Source organism: Equus przewalskii, chromosome 1, assembly GCF_037783145.1.
Source record: "Equus przewalskii isolate Varuska chromosome 1, EquPr2, whole genome shotgun sequence".
Classification (NCBI taxonomy): domain Eukaryota; kingdom Metazoa; phylum Chordata; class Mammalia; order Perissodactyla; family Equidae; genus Equus; species Equus przewalskii.
Window position 1 is genome coordinate 146789675 of NC_091831.1, and position 18716 is coordinate 146808390.

At 43.4% G+C, this 18716-nt stretch overlaps 1 protein-coding gene across 4 annotated transcripts in view; it reads right to left on the bottom strand.

Annotated features, from left to right (window-relative positions):
- The window catches only part of CAPN3 (calpain 3), a 43865-nt gene that overhangs the window by 22762 nt on the left and 2387 nt on the right, over positions 1-18716 (bottom strand). For all 4 annotated transcript variants that reach the window (XM_008518604.2, XM_008518603.2, XM_008518602.2 and 1 more), the window contains exon 2: positions 1111-1180. In XM_008518604.2, the coding sequence (XP_008516826.2) occupies positions 1111-1180 (70 nt within the window). The remainder of the gene's footprint in view (positions 1-1110; positions 1181-18716) is intronic.

An 18716-nucleotide genomic window follows, 5' to 3' on the forward strand; every position in this document is an offset into this window, starting at 1 on the left:
GCTAATGGAATGAGATGGGGATGTTTTCTTATTCCCTGAACTTCCTTTCTGACAGAGTACTGTATGTTGTAGGAGGCAACACTTTGCAGTGTGCATGTGTGTGTGTGTGTGTGTGTGTGTGTGTGTGTGAACACCCAAGGACAGCCTGGTACCCGGACAGTCATAGAACTGCCTTCTAAGGAGGATGGGGTAAGCTATGCAAGGCCTTTGTTTTGCTGTGTGGGATGTGATAGCATCCTTGAGTCTGCAGAGGCGAGGCTGAGAGCTGCCAGCAGTCCCCTCCCTGCAGCCCCCCTGCAGCATCCAGCCTCTCCTTTGAAACAGTGTATTGGTTTCAAGGCCCAGATCATTGGCTTGCCCAGGGCTTTGCAGGCAGCCGTCCCGCTGGTGCAGAAACCCAGGTATCCAAAACCTCTTCAGCCTCTCCTTCTGAGGCCAAATAAACCTAATTCCTTTCATTTAGTTTTGGGTGCCCTTTTCCCTCAAGCCCTTCACAGAGCTGTCCCACAGTCCATACCAAAGATAATACTTCCTGAATGCGAGGCTGGGAGAGAGGAAGGTCTGATGGAACAGCTGAGCTAACGAACCAGACAGAAAATTGGATGCTCAGCCACATGGCAAATGTCTTTGCTGAAGGACCCCTTTAATGTGGAGCTATTCTGGGGCAATTTAAACAAGAGTTAAAGGTGCAAGTGGTCTTTTCAGTAATGCATTTTATGTGTATATCTGGACACTATGTGCCCAAGGGACATGCTTGGTACAGACAGTTTGAGAGCTGTATTTTAAGGAGGGTGGGTGCAGTGAAAATCAAGGTTTTTGTCTTGCTGAGTGAGGTGGTTAGTGTCCTCGAGACTCTACTGGGAGGCTGTGGAATGAGGCTTATACCTCCCGTGACACAAGGCAAAGAACTGACGAGAAATGTGGGAGGAACAGAAATTGAAGCAATCATCAGCACATCGATAAATGAGCATAAAGTAGTGTTATGAAAACCTCCTGCCAAAAGTCATTAAAAGCAAAATCAGGTTATTGTCCCTTTACTTCCTGTAAAGGTTCCACCTTTTAGTCACCCCTTGATTGTTTGGCTGGATATGACCCAAGGGACTCTCCTACCTAAATCTCCTTGACAGATGTCGGTTCTGTTGGCTCCACCAATAATAAATCGGGGATTCTTGCAAATTTCCTGTGAGACAGAAAGGAAATAACAATAGTAGTAGTAGCTATTATTTATTGAGGTCTATATGTAGTCCTGGCATCACGTGTCAAGAGTTTTATACATACCACTGATTTAAACTTCCAAAAACAGCCTGTGAATTGGATACTATCATTATTATTTTTCAGATAAGGAAACTGAGGCTCTGAGAGGTTAAGAAACTTTCCCAGTGACACACAGCTGGTAAGTGGTAAAAGCCAGACGCCTCCCTTTCCCATTGTTTCACACTGCCCCCTCGCACTGTCATGCTGTCTGAGTAAGGAAGCACCTTGAGAATTGGGGCAGTGTCATTACTGTCACAGCTTTAGCAAAGGGGCAACAGAAAGCTTGGCTCTAGCTTTTTTTTTTCCATGCCAGGAAAAGAGGTGCAGGAAGGAAAATTAGGGTCTTTCTCCCCAAGACGTAGTAACACAGACATTTAGTGTCAGCATGTATCCCAGAGTCCACAGGACTTGAGAGCTGGGGAGAGCAGAGAGTGAATTTGGTGTGGGCCTCGCAGGCCTCCCCATCTGAGGGAGGTGCATTTCTTGATTTGAGCTAACCCGATGGGGCACCCCCGGCCCAGCAGTTCTCAAGTCCGGGTACCACCGATGATGTGCAGAACAACAGAGGCCAGTAGAGGGTGCTCTTGGCTTTATTTGGATGTGTCTTTTTTTTTTTTTTTTAACTTTCTAGATTTTGCAATAATTATAGATTCTGTATTTTGGTTTTGACACCATTCTTCACAGCTTCAAGAAGCCTTGCTATCCCTGTGGCACAGCCGTCTTTCTCTCTCTCACTCTCTCTCTCTCTCTGTCTCCCACTGCCCCCTCATCACGACAACCCAATACACCCAGGTGGGCTGCAGCTCTCTGCCCTCAGGGGTCTCTCCCTCCCGCTAGATGGGAAGTCTTGTTTAAACCACACTACGCACACCTCCCGTCTGAAACTCTCAATGCAATGGAAGGATAAACCAAAAGCAATAATTTTGTAAAAGGTTACGTGTAGGGGGAGGGAGGGAATAAGGTGGTGGGAATAGGCATGAAAGTAAAACTCTGAATATAACTGTTTGAAAATAGTTTTGACTTAAGAGCCATATAAATTTTTCCAGAATTAAAAGCCAAAATTAAAGAAAAGATCACTTTAAAAAGCAATCTGTAAGAGCTGAAAGCAAACTTAAGCCTAGGAAGATGCCTGTCGAGTTGGTGGCATGATCACACATGTAAAAAAAATGACTTCAAATGACTTAAAATATAACATTTGACTCTTTATCCCTTTTGGGATATATCTTAAGGTAAAAAATCAAAACCATAAAGAAATATGAACCATAAGTAATAATAATAATATATATTGTTATTATTTCAAAACTTTGACATATATACTGTAGAATAAAGTAAATCAGAATTTACATAAATGTCATTAGGAAACAAGTTTTTTTTAGTATAAAAGAAAATATGTAAAACTATAAAATTGAATAACTTAAGTAACAACCTTGCAATGTTAAAGTTGAATTGGATATGTGACTCAATTTATTTTTGTTTCTCTAAAAATATATTCCCTATCCTCTCTGCACTAAAAAAGCCCAAAAAACTAGAAGCAATAACAATCTGTAGTAAAGAGAACATCAACATCCAGGTTGTGGTCTTTAAAAACCGTTTCCCATTAAGAAAATGTGAGACTCATTATTCCAAACAAGACTCCTTCCTTTTAAAAAACAAAGAAGCCGGGGCTGGCCCTGTGGCCGAGTGGTTAAATTCGTGTGCTCCGCTGCAGGCAGCCCAGTGTTTTCTTGGTTCGGATCCTGGACACGGATATGGCACTGCTCATCAAACCACGCTGAGGCAGCGTCCCACATGCCACAACTAGAAGGACCCACAACAAAGAATAAACAGCTATGTACCGGGGGGCTTTGGAGAGAAAAAGGAAAAAAAAAAAAACTTTAAAAAACAAAGAAGCCAATTAAGGTAGAGTGGACATATGTTATTTTGTCTCCCCAGTGTTTTGCCTCTTTAAAATACATTCCCCCTTCTCCTGAGATTATCCTCAATTTTCCACTGGGGAGCAACCCGACTGTCAGCCCATGTCATTCTGGCAGGCTTCCCCCTTCACTCAGCTCCAGACGTATAGTAGGGGCCCTTAGAATAAGAGTGATTGGTTCAGGATGGGCAACATGACCAAATCTGGGCCAATGAGATATGGGCCAAGACTTTTTTTTTGTAATTATTGAGAAGGAGTACATTCTTCTGCTGGAGTTGCTAGGCTGGTAGAGTGCCAGCCTGAAGCTGCCAGTAGCATATTTGCCCCATGGTGAAGTTAGCCTGCTTGAGAATAAAGCCAATTCGAGGAAACAGACAAGGGAGTGGTGGTGGTGGTGGGGGGAACAGGGAGGGGCGAGTTGACAGCTAATGTTAGGGACCATGTCTTGATGACATGGTTTGAGAGCTAGATTCAGTGTAACTAAACCTAACATCACCCTTGAGCGTTCAAGCTATATGAGCTTTTTTGGTTTAAGCTAGTTTGAGTTTGGCCTCTGTTACTTGCCAGTTGAGACACTTGACTACTGTATGTTCTGCCAACTGTTATAAGGAATATGTTACAGAGTGACTCAAATACTAGAATTTTGGTGACATTTTTACCTGTCACAGGTATTTCTTCCTCTCCTTGGGTCTACGAGTTCAGAAGCACTCTTTATCCTCCCACCTCCCACCCACTCCAGGGCTGATGACTTGGGAAGGCAGCAGCTACACTGATATCTCTTCCATCCGTTTGGAGGTCCAGGTATTTGAATGGAGTTACACTTTTTCCAGTAGCAGAGATTCCTCAATATACCACATTTACCTTCTAAATATCACATGGGTCAAAGTCAAAGAAGGAGTTTCAGGAGAAGTTTAAGAGTACTTTGAATTAGAGCCAGCCCTGATGGACTAGCGGTTAAAGTTCGGTGTGCTCTGTTTCGGTAACCCGGGTTTGGTTCCCAGGCACAGAACCACACCACTCATCTGTCAGTAGCCATGCTGTGGCAGTGGTTCACATAGAAGAACTAGAAGGACGTACAACTAGAATATACAACTATGTAATGGGGCTTTGGGGAGGGAAAAAAAAAGGAGAGGAAGATTGGCAACAGATGTTAGCTCAGGGCAAATCTTTCCCAGCAAAATATGTATAGTGAACTAAATAAAAATGAAAATATAATATCAAAATATGTGGGATGCAGTGAAAGCAGTGCTTTGACGGAAATTTATAGCATTAAATGCATATATTAGAAAAGAAGAAAGATCTAATATCAATACCAGTATTCTACCTCAGGATACTAGAGAAAGAAGAAAAGTTTAAGCCCAAAGCAAGCAGAAGAAAGAATAATAAAAAATTAGAGCAGAATCAATGAAATTGAAACCAGCAAAACAATAGAGAAAATCAACAAAACTGGTTCTTTGAAAAATTCAATAAAATTAATAAACCCCTAACCATGCTAACCAAGAAAAAAGAGAGAAAATACAAATTACCAGTATCAAAAATGAAGGAGAGGTCATTACTATTGATCCCATGAACATTAAAAGGATAATCAAGGAATACTACATATAGCCCTATGCCCACAAATTTGATAACTTAGATAAAAATGGACCAGTTTCTTGAAAGACACAAACTACCAAAACCCACACAAGGAGAAGTAGATTAGCTGAATATGACTATAGCTATTAAATAAATTTAGTCAATAATTAATAGGCCTCCAAAAAAGAAAGCACCAGGTCCAAGTGATCTTACTGGTGATTTTTACCAAACATTCAAGGAAGAAATGATCCCAATTCTCTACAATATCTTCCAGAAAATAGAAGCAGAGGGAAGACTACTTAACTCATTCTGAGTCCAGCGTTACTGCAATACCCAAATCAGAAAAAGACATCGCAAGAAAGGAAGACTACAGACCAATATCTGTTATGAACATAGAAGCAAAATCCTCAACAAAATATTGGCAGCTCAAATACAACAATGTATAAATGGAATTAAACGCCACGGCCAAATGGGATTTATTCCAGGTAAGCAAGGCTGGTTCCACATTTGAAAATCAATCAATGTAATCCACCACAACAGGCTAAGAAGAAAAATCATATGATCATATCAATTGATGCAGAAAAAGCATTTGACAAAAGTCAACACCCGTTCATGATAAAAACTCCTAGGAATAGAGGGGAACGTCCTCAACTTGATAAAGAATGTTTACTTTTTTAAAGAACTGCAACTAACTCCATATTTAGTGGTGAGAAGCTAGATGTTTTCCCCCTAAGGTCAGGAACAAGTCAAAATGTCTCCTCTTACCACTCTTATTCAACATCATACTGGAAGTCTTGGCTAAGGCAAAAAACAAGAAAAGAAAATGAAAGTTATAAAGATTGGAAAGGAAGAGATAAACCATCTTTATTCACAGATGAAATGATTGTCTATGTTGAAAACTCTGAACAAATGACAAAAAGACAAAAAAAGCCTCCTGGAACTAATGAGTGAGTATAGCATGGTCGCAAGATAGAAGGTTAGAATACAAAAGCAATGAACAACCGGAATTTGAAATTTAAAAAACTTCGTTTACAACGACACACACACACACATAAAGAGAAATACTTTGGTTTAATTCACTACAAACTCTTGTTCCATTTATTGTAGATACAGATAGTTACATATAGAAATGTTTATAGATATGTATACATATGCATATCTATACTCTATGGATTAGTACACACATATATTTCCTTTGTCTATCAGTTGAGAGGGACAATGACATGACATCCCAGTAGCAATGAGTGCACTTGGCGCCCTGATCTTGGTTTTTAACACTATTTTCTGGTAAAAGGTACCAGGGATCCATGGGGAAATGGTTGATTCTAGGACTGGGGCAGGAAATATACCAATGAGCCTGAGCATCTTGTGGTGCCAAAAAGTAAGAAAGTGCTCAAAGAAAAAACCCCACAGCAATAAGGGTATGTCAAAGGGACACTGAAGCCAACTGAAAGAACTCTCAGTGGCTAAAGCTGGTAGGATCTGAGCAACAAAACAAAGTAGTATTGGATTATAACACAAAATACAAAATAAATATCCATGAGTCCACATTGATATAAATAACTGTGTAAAAAAACCAAATAAATGGAGATAATAGACAAGGCTCCTATGCAGAATTCCCAAGACGTTATGTAGATACTCTGCCCTCAGGGAGGTAAACCTAACTCCCCAGTCCTCTTTAAGTGTGGGCTTATGTGTAGTAACTTGCTTCCGAAGAGCACCATATGGAAAAGGGGAAAAAGTAACTTTACAGTAGAGAAAACTGACAAACACTATTTCAACCAGGTTCTCAAGGTCAACACTACTTCAGCCATGTTCTCAAGGTCAACAATGCTAAGACATGTTGATAGTCTGTACCCTTGATACATAATGTGATGAGAACGACACGATCTCTGTGATCTTCCTCCCTAAAACCCATAAGCCCAGTCTAATCAGGAAAAAACTAGCAGGAAAATGTCACCTGAGGAATATTAGACAAAATTCCTGACTAGTACTCAAAACTCTCAAGATCATCAAAAACCAGGAAAGTCTGAGAAACTGTTACAGCCAAGAGGAGACTAAAGAGATGTTACTACTAAACATAATGTGATATCCTAGGTGGAATCTTGGAACAGAAAAAGAATATTTGGTAAAAACTACGGAAATCAGAATAAAGTATGAACTTACTTCAGGTAATAATAATGTATCAATTTTGGTTAAATAATTGTAGCAAATGTACCAGAGTAATGTTAGATGTTAATAATAGTGAAAACTGGGTGCAAGGTGTATGAGAACTCTGTGTTGGCTTCACAATTTTTCTGTAAATCTAAAACTGTTCTAAAATTAGAAGTTTATTTAAACAAACAGAATTACTTCAACTATTTTTTCATACACTCCGATGGATCATCTCGCAGATGCACTGGGTTGTACACACCCCGCCTAGGAGCTCCCTGGTTTAGAGAGTTCCTTGCCTGCTCTAAACACAGTGAACCCTTTGGGGTTGTAAGTGCCTCCATGCAAGGAGAAGGGCCTGGTCCTGCAAATCCCCAAGTGCTTTAACCTATCCCACTAAAATAAACGCGCTCCTCAGCTGCGCGGTAAGGCATCCTTGAACAAACTGCTCCACCCTGTAAGGAGTCTGGCTGGTCAGCATGGATCTTTCTGTATAAATGGAAGTGACACGTCACCAATGAGCCAGCCTGAGGCAAAAGGTTAAGAAGGCAAGTCTCCAGCCTCCTGCAGCCTTCTATTAACTGTTTACCACTTTCCATGGAACTCTCCTTGAAACGGTGAGCCACAGTCCTCTTAACCACCCCGCTTTCCCACCCTCAGCATACCTGCTCTCAAGAAGAGACATGACGGTCACTTATAGCTTACTATTTTACTATGAATTTGTCAGTGCATTAGCTCTCTTAAAAATATTTACAGTTTCAGAGACCTAGAAAGTATTACACTAATGTCGTTCAGGACTAGAAAATAACATCTCCAGTTTCAGGAGGAAGCAGGAAGGTATTTTGGGGGCACTTGAGTAGGAGAGCTTTGATAAGCCACTTGCTGGAGCGATCCACGGCCTCAGGCTCTGGACCGCTTGGCCTCCTCTCCCCAGGAGCTGGCTCTTGAAGCCCTGGCCCTCCCATCCCTACCTTTGGCCTTTTCCACATGATGGCCTTCATCTTGGTTTTCTGGCTCAGCTCACGGGAACCCAGGGCCTGAACACCTGCTGGGAACACATGGTCTTCAAAGAGGCACTTCTGAGCCAGGCACTGTTGTCTGAGAACAACGAAATCCTGCCCCTCAAACTTGAGGGGCTGCGTGGTGGTACCCTCCCCGTTTCTCCTGGCCCTCTCCCGGATCACGCGGTCACAGAAGAATCCCGGCAGCAGGTAGGGCATGGTGACTGCTCAGGTAGTTGAGCTGGTCCTTCACTGCGGCCTCTCCCCCACTGCGCCCTCAGTCCAGGCCTAATCCTCCTGTGAATGGACCGGAGCCTGTGCAGCTCCTCCACCCTCAGCAGGGCTGTGCAAATGAACACAGCCCAGAGAGAGGCCGTGATTAGAGTCAGCAGCTTTGGCTGGAGGCCCCTGAGCCCACAGTCAAGGGGCAACACCAGGCCAGTCAGAGAGGGAGCCAGCGAGGGGAGCGAGAGAGCCGAGACAGGCCCCAAAGACCTGTAGGCCTTCGGGGTACCTCCGTCAGCCTTGTTGGGATTCTTTCTTTAAACAGAGAAAATATAGTGACAGAGATGCTTACCCTGCCTCAGCAAAAGGCATTCATGCCTTTGACACCGGCGGCCAGTGGGATATAGCATGGGGCCGCCCAAACATGCTGTATACACTAATCCTATACAGGCTGCTGAATGCATAGAAGGAATCTGCTCCAAGCCATTGTCTGAGCTTAATGAAGCCTTCATTCTCCTGATGTTGCTGCCGCATCCCCCCAAAGACCTTGATGGGCCACTTGGGAATCTAGTCTGTGAGAGGGACCCAGAGGGTAGGTAACTCCACCTCAAGTGACAGTCCCTGTTACAGCGGGTCCCAGGGGCGGTGAACAGACATCACGCTTGCAAATTCAGGACCTTTGAGACAGAGAATGTGCTGGGTGGGGAAAGAGGATAACTGTGTGTCAGAATTACATTCACAAGAAAGCTCAGCTTTTTCAAAGTTCCTCATGCTTAGACGGGCAACTCTAATGGGAGAGCAGGGAGCTGATGCGGGTGGAAACTCAGGTCTGGCAGCCTGGCCACTAGGAGGATGCTGTCTCCCTGCCCGCTTGTTCCTACCTGTCAGCCTTTGTCTACTCTGTGCTTCTCGGAGTGTGGTCTTTGGACTCCCTGCATCAGGAGCACTTGGGATGTGAGTTTATAATGCAGATTCCCAGGGTTTATCCCAGACCTAAGGATTCAAATATGCTTGGTAGGTGTATCAGTGTCCCATGGGGAAATGGTTGATTCTAGGCTGCTGCATACGGGTGTGTGTAATGTACTGGGCAGCTGGGTCATTATTTGCAAATGACCTAACTGTCTATATGGAAACATAGACTCTACACAGCAACAGCTTGGGATCTACAATCAAATTACTAGAATTAATAAGAGTTTAGTAAATACGTTGGATATAAGATAAAAGTCAAATGCATGTTTATGCCTGAGAAATTGAGTATGATTTTAAGAAAAATGCCATTTATAAAAATAACAACAATACAAGATACCTAGAAATAAATCTGACAAGGGATGTTTAAGACCTTTATGGGTAAAATTATTAAAAATTGTTTGAAAGATACTAAAGGAGACCTATTTTAATGCAGAGACATCCCTTCTTCATGGATAGGAAGACTCAATATTGTCAAGATATGCATTCTTCCCATATTGATTCAATGCAATCCCAATCAAAATCCCGACAGAATTTTTTGCAGAACTCGACACCCTGATTCTAAAATTTAAATGGAAAGGCAAAGAGCCAGATAGAGCTAAAACAAAATTGAAGAGGAAAGCCAGTTGGGAGGACTTGCTCTAATGACTGTCAAGACTTATGGCACAAGGTGTGGTGTTGGCACAAAGATAGACGAAAAATCACAAATAGAACGTAACAGAGAGTGCAGAAACAGAGCTACACACTGATAGGCACTTGATTTGTTTAAAAAGCGGCATTGCAAAACAGTGGAGAAAGGATTGTCTTTTTAATACGTTGTGCTGGGAACTTTGAATATCCATACGTAAAAACAACAAAGTGCGATCCCTACTTTATACGCAAAAATCGTTTCTAGATGGATTATAGACCCAAATATAAAGGCAGAAAAATAAAGTTTCTAAATGATAATAAAGGAGAGCGACTTTGGTTTAGGAAAAACTTTCTTAACAGAACACAAAAGGCACTTAATAAATTAAGAATTAACTTAGAACTTTTAATTGAGTTTTTAATTAAGAATTTTTTTTTTTTTTTTTTAAGATTGGCACCTGAGCTAACAACTGTTTCCAATCCTCTTTTTGTCCCCAAAGCCTCCCAGGACATAGTTGTATATTCTAGTTGTGAGTGCCTCTGGTTGTGCTGTGTGGGACACCGCCTCAGCATGGCCTGATGAGTGGTGCCATGTCTGCCCCCAGGATCTGAACTGGCCAGACCCTGGGCCACCAAGGTGGAGTGCGCAAACTTAACCACTGGGCCACGGGGCCGGCCCCAAGAATTTTTTAAATAAAAAAATACCCTTATGAGAGTGAAAACGCAAGTCACAAAGTGGGAAAAGATATTTTTTTCACATCTAACCAATAAATGATTAGTATCCAGGATAGATAAAGATTGCCTATGATTCCAGTTGAAAAAGACAACTCAACAGAAAAATGATTGAAAGGCATTAACAGGTATTTCATGGACAGCAAGATAAAAAATGACCAAGAAATCTGCTTTATTCATAAACAGGGAAATGTATCTTTTCATACATTTCTTGGCTATTTCTGTCCCTGCCGCTCCTCTTTTCAGTGTTATACTGCTGAGTTGTTTTAGCTTGTTCACCATGATGTCTAGAGCTCTGTCCCCATCATGACCCTCAAGAGGAGCTGCTGTCTTGTGGAATATGAGGAGAGGCAGTCCTAAAAGTTATTTACAGAATTGTCACTTTTCACCAAAACTTATGTCCTGCCACCCCCACCCAGGAGGGCACTGTCATGATTCTCTGCTGAGTAGAAAGAGGGCTGGCTCTCAGTTGGGTACCTCATTTTGCCTTTCAATTACCATCATCACTGTTTATTGACTCATTGTGCTAAGCATGTCCTCTACAGTATCTCATTTAATTCTTACAAAAAGTCTGTAAAAGTACGAATTTTCATTTTCTTTTCACAGATGAGGAAGCTGAGAGCCAGGAATGGTCAGTAACTTGCCTGAGGTTAAGAGGGGGAGCTGGGGTTTGAATCAAGTTTGTCTGACTTTAGAGCCTGCACACTGGGACCGGCCCTTGGCCAAGTGGTTAAGTTTCCGTGCTCCGCTTTGACTCTGGGGATTTCTCCGTTTCGGATCCTGGGCACGGACATGGCTCCGCTCCTCAGGCCATGCTGAGGTGGAGTCCCACATAGCACAACCAGAGGGACCTACAACTAGAATATACAACTATGGACTGGGGGGCTTTGGGGAGAAGAAGAAAAAAAAATAGGAAGATTGGCGACAGAGGTTAGCTGAGACGCCAATCTTAAAAAAAAATAGCCGGTGCGCTTCATCTCTGTGTTACGCCCCTGTCGTTTGCTGCTTATGCTAATAGTAATTGCTGCCTTACCTTGAGCACAGTAGGTGGATTATGGATGTACTTTATGGATGCTAGCTCAGAATAGCCCTATGATGAGGATATCATTATCCCCATTATAGAAGAGAAAAGTGAAACGTAAAAACTTTATATGACCTGCAGCCAGGGTTCAGATTAGGTCTATTTGGTTCTAAATTCACCTGTCTTAACCATGCTATGCAATGCCCCCAGCTCTTCCACTTTGTGGCTAGCCCAGTGATCCCACTTCTCTCTAAACTGTCTGACAAAGTGACATTCTAAAACACATTACAAGCAGATCTCCTGCCGTGCTGGGTTCACTGGAAAGAGAAGTAATATCCATGAGAGAAGAAGCCACGCGGCAACTGGGCCCCAGGCCCTCAGCACACACAGAGGGCTCCCTGCCACAGCCTGGGTTTTTCTGTGGTTCTGCTCCCTCCCTCTCATCTCACACTGGCGTGGAGTAACTTTTCTTTTGTGCCAACCTAGAATTTCTTCTTTTCAGAATTGAGTAACACGGGTCAAGTGATCCCTTGGCTGGGAAGATACACAGGTTGGGGTGTTAATCATGGAGGCGATGGGGTACATGGAAGAGGCCATTAGGGCAAGAGACCTCTGGTGTCACCACAGGTTGTCAGAAAGCTTCCATCTGTAGAATGCTGATGTAACAGCCAAGCACTGGGTCCTAGGAAGTCGGCGGTCAGCTATCTTCTACATTTCATCCCTTTCCTTTAACTCCATTTCAGACTAGAAGAAACAAGCCTCCTGGAAGAAATGATTCATTCCAAGTCTGGGCCAAGAAATGTACAAGAAGAGCCTGGGACATTTTGTTGTGGCCAGAAAATAAGGAAACTATTGAAAGTTAACGGGGTCATGTCAAATGATACAAGCAACTTGTAGGGGGGCTCCAGCTGTCCAAAGATGGGACAGTTTGAACATCAAAAAGAGTAATGATTGCAATGTATTAAAATGTGTTGCAATGTTTCCTACTGATCACACTCTTGATCAGGTATTGTTTCAAGTTATGATATTTAAGAATACAGAGAAATACGAAGTGCAGTCGATTCTCCTTATTCACGGTAGTTATGTTATAAAGTCACTGTGAATGGTGAAGTAGTGAATATTGAACCATTGCTCCTAGAGGAAATACAGGACTAGATTCCTGTGAGTCTCTGATCACAGCATTTTCATCAATTGATCAATACACAAACTTATTTATATGTTTCTGTTTAAAGATACCTTTATTAATATCTATTATTGATTCATTAACGTTGAACTCACAGCCAACAGCCCAATAACTCACGCCTGAGTGAAGCTTATCCAACATGTTTTTTCTCCCTAAGGCACGTCATAGGCTTTTCCTCTTAGGAACACTAGACAGCACTTCAGAACTATGCCAGGGGACATTTTAAACAGAGAAATTACCAACAAGAAGCACAAAAATATGATATGAAAAATGTGGCCCTAAAGGGACCATGAAAAGGACCCTTGTTTACAGCATTAGAGCTGAAACAAGAAGGCAGAGCGTCACCTTGTTTGACTTCAGCTGGGCACGTGCACGTAGAGCAACTCAAAATTGTCACTGCCCCACATGTGTTGCTAGATGACCACAGAAACACCACGGATATTGACGTTGGGATTACAAATAAATTTTAGTGAGTAGGTGAATTCACCAATACAGATCCATGAATAATGAGGATCAACTGTACATGGATCATAGCTCTGACATTCCCAGTGTTGGAAAACTTATGCCTGTGGGGTAAAGTTAGAGGAGTTTTATGACTCTTCAATCTTAAGCAACTAAGGAAGGGTGACATTATTCAAGAATAGGGAGAATTACTATCTAGAGGAAATCAGCTGACTCTGGTTCACTGTCTTCTGGATCAGAGCCAGAGATAATGTGCTAAGATTGTGGCAGGAAGAGTTCTGACTAGAAATAAAGATGAACTTTCAGACTGTGAAAGGTGCTAACTATAGATTCTTGAAGGAGCTGAGACATCCTTTTTCCTTCAAAACCTTAACATCAGGAAAGAAACCCATCTACCTGGAATGGCTGAAAGAAGTAGTTCCCAAACATTTTCTTTTTTTTTTTTTAAGTAAGGTTTTATTTATTTAATTTTTTAAGGTATGCTTTTTGGTGAGGAAGATTGGCCCTGAGCTAACATCCATTTTCAATCTTCCTCTTTTTTTTCTTTCTCCAAAGCCCCAGTACTTAGTTGTACATCCTAGTTGTAGGTCCTTCTATTTCTTTTATGTGGGATGCCACCACAGCATGGCTTAATGAGTGGCGTGTAAGTCTGTGCCCAGGATCCAAACTGGTGAACCCCGGGCTGCTGAACCAGAGTACATGAACTTAACCACTATGCCACTGGGCCAGCCTCTCCCAAACATTTTCAATCCCATGATTTAGAAGGGGCTTTTTAGAACAGTTTTTATACTATATTCCTGGTGTTTTAGGGATATATAATAAAATTATAAAAATTCTGATGGTGATTATTTAAACTTATAGGTTAGATGACAATGGTAAAGCAAGTGTCAGCTTTTCTTAAACAGAATGCTTCTCAGGTGTTAGCTGGGGCCTCACGGTTCCTTGGAGATCTTGAACCCCCACTTCATAGCCTCTGAGAGGCGAGTGCCTGCTCACCCCTGTCAGAGGTCAGTGGGTTCCTGGCAGTTTGCTTCCTTATGCTTCTCTCTCTTTTCCCTCTCCTGTGCTTTCCACTCTCTGACTTCCGGGTTTGCGGGCTCAGTCCTGCCTTTGTCAATCAAGGTACTAACTTCCTCCCTTTACCTCAGGCATTTCACAAGTTTGTCAGTAAAGATGTTTTTGAGTCAGGTCAAGGGGAGGGATGACTCTAGGGTGTGGCGTCCTGCCCTGTTGCCCCCCCCCACCCCAACTCCCACTTGGGTTTCTCTTCTAGCTCTCTTCCCTCTTTTAAGTAAACCGGCCATTTTTTTTCCTTTTTTTCTCCTTAGAAAACAATTATGTTCACTGCCCCAGGGAGAAATTACTCTTTCTGTAATTACAAGACTCTTCCTAATTTTTTTTTATGTGTTTTTCTCTTGAAGAGAGAAACTGAAGATTCTGCCATGCCAAGGATGCACATTTGTTAAGCACTTTTGGTTAAATATGTGTAAAAAAAATCAAAGATAATTTTGTGGTGGTAACAAGACTTAACCTGAAGAATGTAACGATTGATTGATTGATTGATTTCTGGTGTAACAGCCTTGGGACAAGGGAGAAGTTCGTTCCGCCTGGATGGTGAAGACTTGGAGGGGTGGGCAGGAGACCAGGTCAGAGAGATGGCAGCAACCCCCATGCTGATAGGTAGCATGGGAGGAAGAAATGGTTTGGGAAGAGGAGTAGAAAGGGATGGCAGGACTGGGAGTTAAGTGGGAAAGGGGTCTTATTTGTCGATTTTTCCACTCTAAGGCACTTTTTTCCTCTCACGTCTTAACATCTCTGAAATTGTGACACATCTTAATGTTAGAAAGCTTCCTTCAATTGCATTCAGCCGTGTGGTCATTGTGACCTTCTGTGGACACCCTCTAATAAGATCAGGAAAGTACCAGCCCCAAAATCTTCTAGACTTGGTGAAATATGGTTCATGGTAAATTGCAGCTTGGGAAACTTACCTAAACTCTATCCTTAAAAAGAGTCTAATTCAAGAGATTTCCGGGTATGGGAACTACAGGGAATAAAGTCACCAGTTTGGAGTATAAAAAGGCTGCTGTCTGTTTGGGAAAGAGGTTTTCTCGGGTCCAGCTGTCAGCAGAGGGAACTAGCTGGCTCAGGGAGTGCAGAAGAGCAGGGCTAAGAGCCAGGTTAGACCAACTGGGCAAAGCACAGCTGAATATGGGGTTGCGATATGGAGTTAATGATAACAGGTAAGAGGGAATGCATACACCAGAGAAATGTGGGTGAAGAGATCCAACTCTGAACTAGCAAACGGTGGGGACCTGAAAAGATGGAGGGATGGAGACAGGGTTTGAGGGGAAGAGGTAGGTTAGGTGGCCTGAGGCTGGAGGTCCAGCCACTGCCAGCAAATTATGAAGCACTGGATGTGGAGATAAGGGCAAGGTGGTAAATTCCCCCAGCCCCCAACAGCCAATGGGAACAAAGAGAGCCGAGCAGAAAGTTGCAAAGGGAAAATGCAGAGTCCCAGCTCTCAGCACCAGCACTTTGGAGCGCAGAGGAGGAAGGGAGAACAGATTTCCTAGGGAAACAGCTGGGGGGATAAGTTGGAGGTGGCTGGTTACCAATGATGCAGTTTTGACGTCATCTCAGAGCTGTGAATCCGAAGCCCAAATAGGAAATAACCTTTCCTGGCAGAGCCAGGTGACATGGAGGCCACATCCCTGGAGTGAAATTTAACCTGAAGTCTGGTTTAAACTGGCTCCCAAATGGCGTGGACTCCTCTTTCTCCAGAGTCCAGGTTAGGGTGGGGCTGGAATAAGATGGAATTTACAGAAAGGCGACTCCACCTAGGACCAGAGACAAGGAAGACTTGGCAACATGTCACCAGTCTCTGCTTGTGGAGGTCTTAGTGAGCTGAGCTGGCTTGGTGGGTCAGCGCTACATATAATTCTCTACGTGCAACCCATGCGCCCTATGACAACAGAGGATGTGAGTCAACTTACCCATGGAGGGACCTTGGACTGGAAGTGACAGAGGAATCAAGAAGGGAGAGGCTGCCTCCCAAGGGGAAATTCCCTTGTGAGCCTCTGGGTCACTGTGGAGTGATTTGGGGATCTGGCATTACCAAGGGTAAGGAGGGTAGCAGGTGCACAAGGCCTTGCAGCTGGCCCCTCATTTCTCATCCCTCCAAAAGCACACGGGATCTAGGTTGCCCCTGATTTTGAGTGAGTGCAGGAGAGTGTAGAGAAATACCCTGGTGTGCTGGAGGCAAATGCAGATGGAAAACGGAAGCATTTGTTAACCTCTTGCCCTCTGTGGTCTTCCTAGTCAATCATTGAGCAAGTTGCCAATTCCCCAGCTCAGTGTGATGCCCCTTTTGTGGTCACCTTCACGCTTGCATGATATCCTCACATTTTCACAACCACACACACATTTTATGGTTGGAATTGCCCTAAGGACAGGCAGTCGCCTGCCCATGAGGGGACTGATCACACACAAATCTGCATGTTCAGTTGGCCTGATTCATCTGAATGAGGCACGAAGTACTCGGATACATTGCTGTGGTTAATATCTCGGTTGGTCCTAGACACAAATGAAGCTGGAAAGATGTTTATGACGTTGCCTCCTTGAAGAGACGGCACAGCTGGATGTGGGTGGTGGTAAGAGTGGTTCTGTTTGCTGGGCACTCACCCAGGTGCCAACCTCCTTTTAAGCCTTCAGTGCACATAAACTTACTTAATGTTCACAACAGCCTTATGAGATGGCTGCTTCTACTATGATTATTCCCCATTTTTCAGGTGAGGAACTTGTGGCACAGAGAGGGTAAGTACATGACAAGATAACGCGAGTGTTCAGTGGCAGGGCAGGACTTGAACGTGGGTGAGACGGGGCTCTTAGCCACTGTGTCGTTCTATCCCCAGCTCACAGAGGCTGCTGCTTCTAGGGGCCAAACCTCAAGGCATCACTCAATGCCTCTTGTGGCTTGTGGAGGCCCAATAAATGAACCTCACTTCCATGCCTGAGTTTTGAACCAGTGGAGGAATAAGACAAAAGTGTAGGGTAGCCCAAAATGCCCATACCTTGTTGATGAAGCTGATACTGGCTTCTAAATCCCAGAATTAGATAGAGTTTGTCATTGAGAGCTAGGGCTCTGTAGCCAGATTGCCTGGGTTCCCATCCCAGCCCCAGTCTTTACTAACTGGGAGATCTGGAGCCAGTTATTTATCCCTCCGAGACTCAGTTTCCTCATTTGTGAAGTGGGGACAATAATAGTTCTTACCTCACAGGGTTGTTGTGAAGATTAAATGAGTTACTATGTGGAAGCACTTAGAATAGTTACTGTCATGTGGTGAGTTCTCAATCAAGAGTAGCTGTTATCATTACAATTAACCATATAGTGGTGGATGGTGGCCCAGGACCCTGCAGGACTCCCCACGGGGACTCGCCTCTGTAATTGCTATGAGGAGGAGCAGGTAGCTTGTTCCCAAGAGGAAAAGGAAGAAAAGGGCTGGGCTTCACAGGTCAGGTCCTCCTTGCAAATCCACCCAGGGGAGAAGAGAGGGTTGTATGACTGAAGCCCCCACCACATGGAACGAAACACCTGTTTCCCCCCACACCTGTCCCCAGTGATATTGGACAAGAGTCGTCAGCCTCCCAGGAGCTCTCTTCTAGAAGCCATCCTCTTCTTCCCAAGGGTCTGTCATCAAGAACATTTGGCTTAACAATTGGGAAGTATTATATGGGTCTTTTGCTTTCTGATGCTAGAAATAGATCATATAAGGAAAGGCTAGAGGAATCAGACTGTTTGGCCTGGAAACTCAACGTGTGTTGCTCCCTAACAGATGAGGAAAGGCAGTGAGGTGGCACTGGTAGGTCGAGTAGGAAGAGATCACAGGTGTACTAGGGACAGGTGGCACGAATCTCTCGTCTTTTAAGAGGGAAAGGCTGAAAGTGCAGCATGCTGTCTTGACTAGAATTCTAGTTGGCCATGAATAGTTCCCCCTTCATCATCATCATCATCATCTGATTGTAATAAGCAATATTTGATTGTTGAAGAGAAATTCAGATTGGTTTTCAGACTGCTCAAGCCCGGCAAAGGTCACTACATCTATGGAAGTGCGTGGAAGACTTATGTCTCCAAGAAGTGCTTTACATTTCAGAAAGTTCTGGAATCATGTCAGTTTTTCAATTTCAATCAACTTGTGTGACTGGAGATAGGTCATTTGCTCTTTGTGAACCTTAATCACTTCACCTGTACATAAGGGGGCTGGACCACATCTCAAAGATTTATTCTAACTCGGACCATCTCTAATTCTACATTCTAATTTATGCTGGTAGACCCCATAAGCAGTGTTCACTTGATCTTATCCACAGGGGAACATATGGGCATTTTAACCAAGAGTGGACTTTCCTGTCTGGACTCTTAGTGACAGCACAGAATTCAGGCTTCTGGGTGGTAGTGGTGGTAAGAGTACACTTTGGAACGGAGAGGTCTTCGGCGTCCCTCCTCTCACACTGATGCTGACAGAATAAGTTTAGGGTGGATCTAGTGCCTAGAGCATAATAGCCCGTAAAATGTTTTCATTAATTTGCAAGTCTAGCTTTTAAGAATAAAATCTA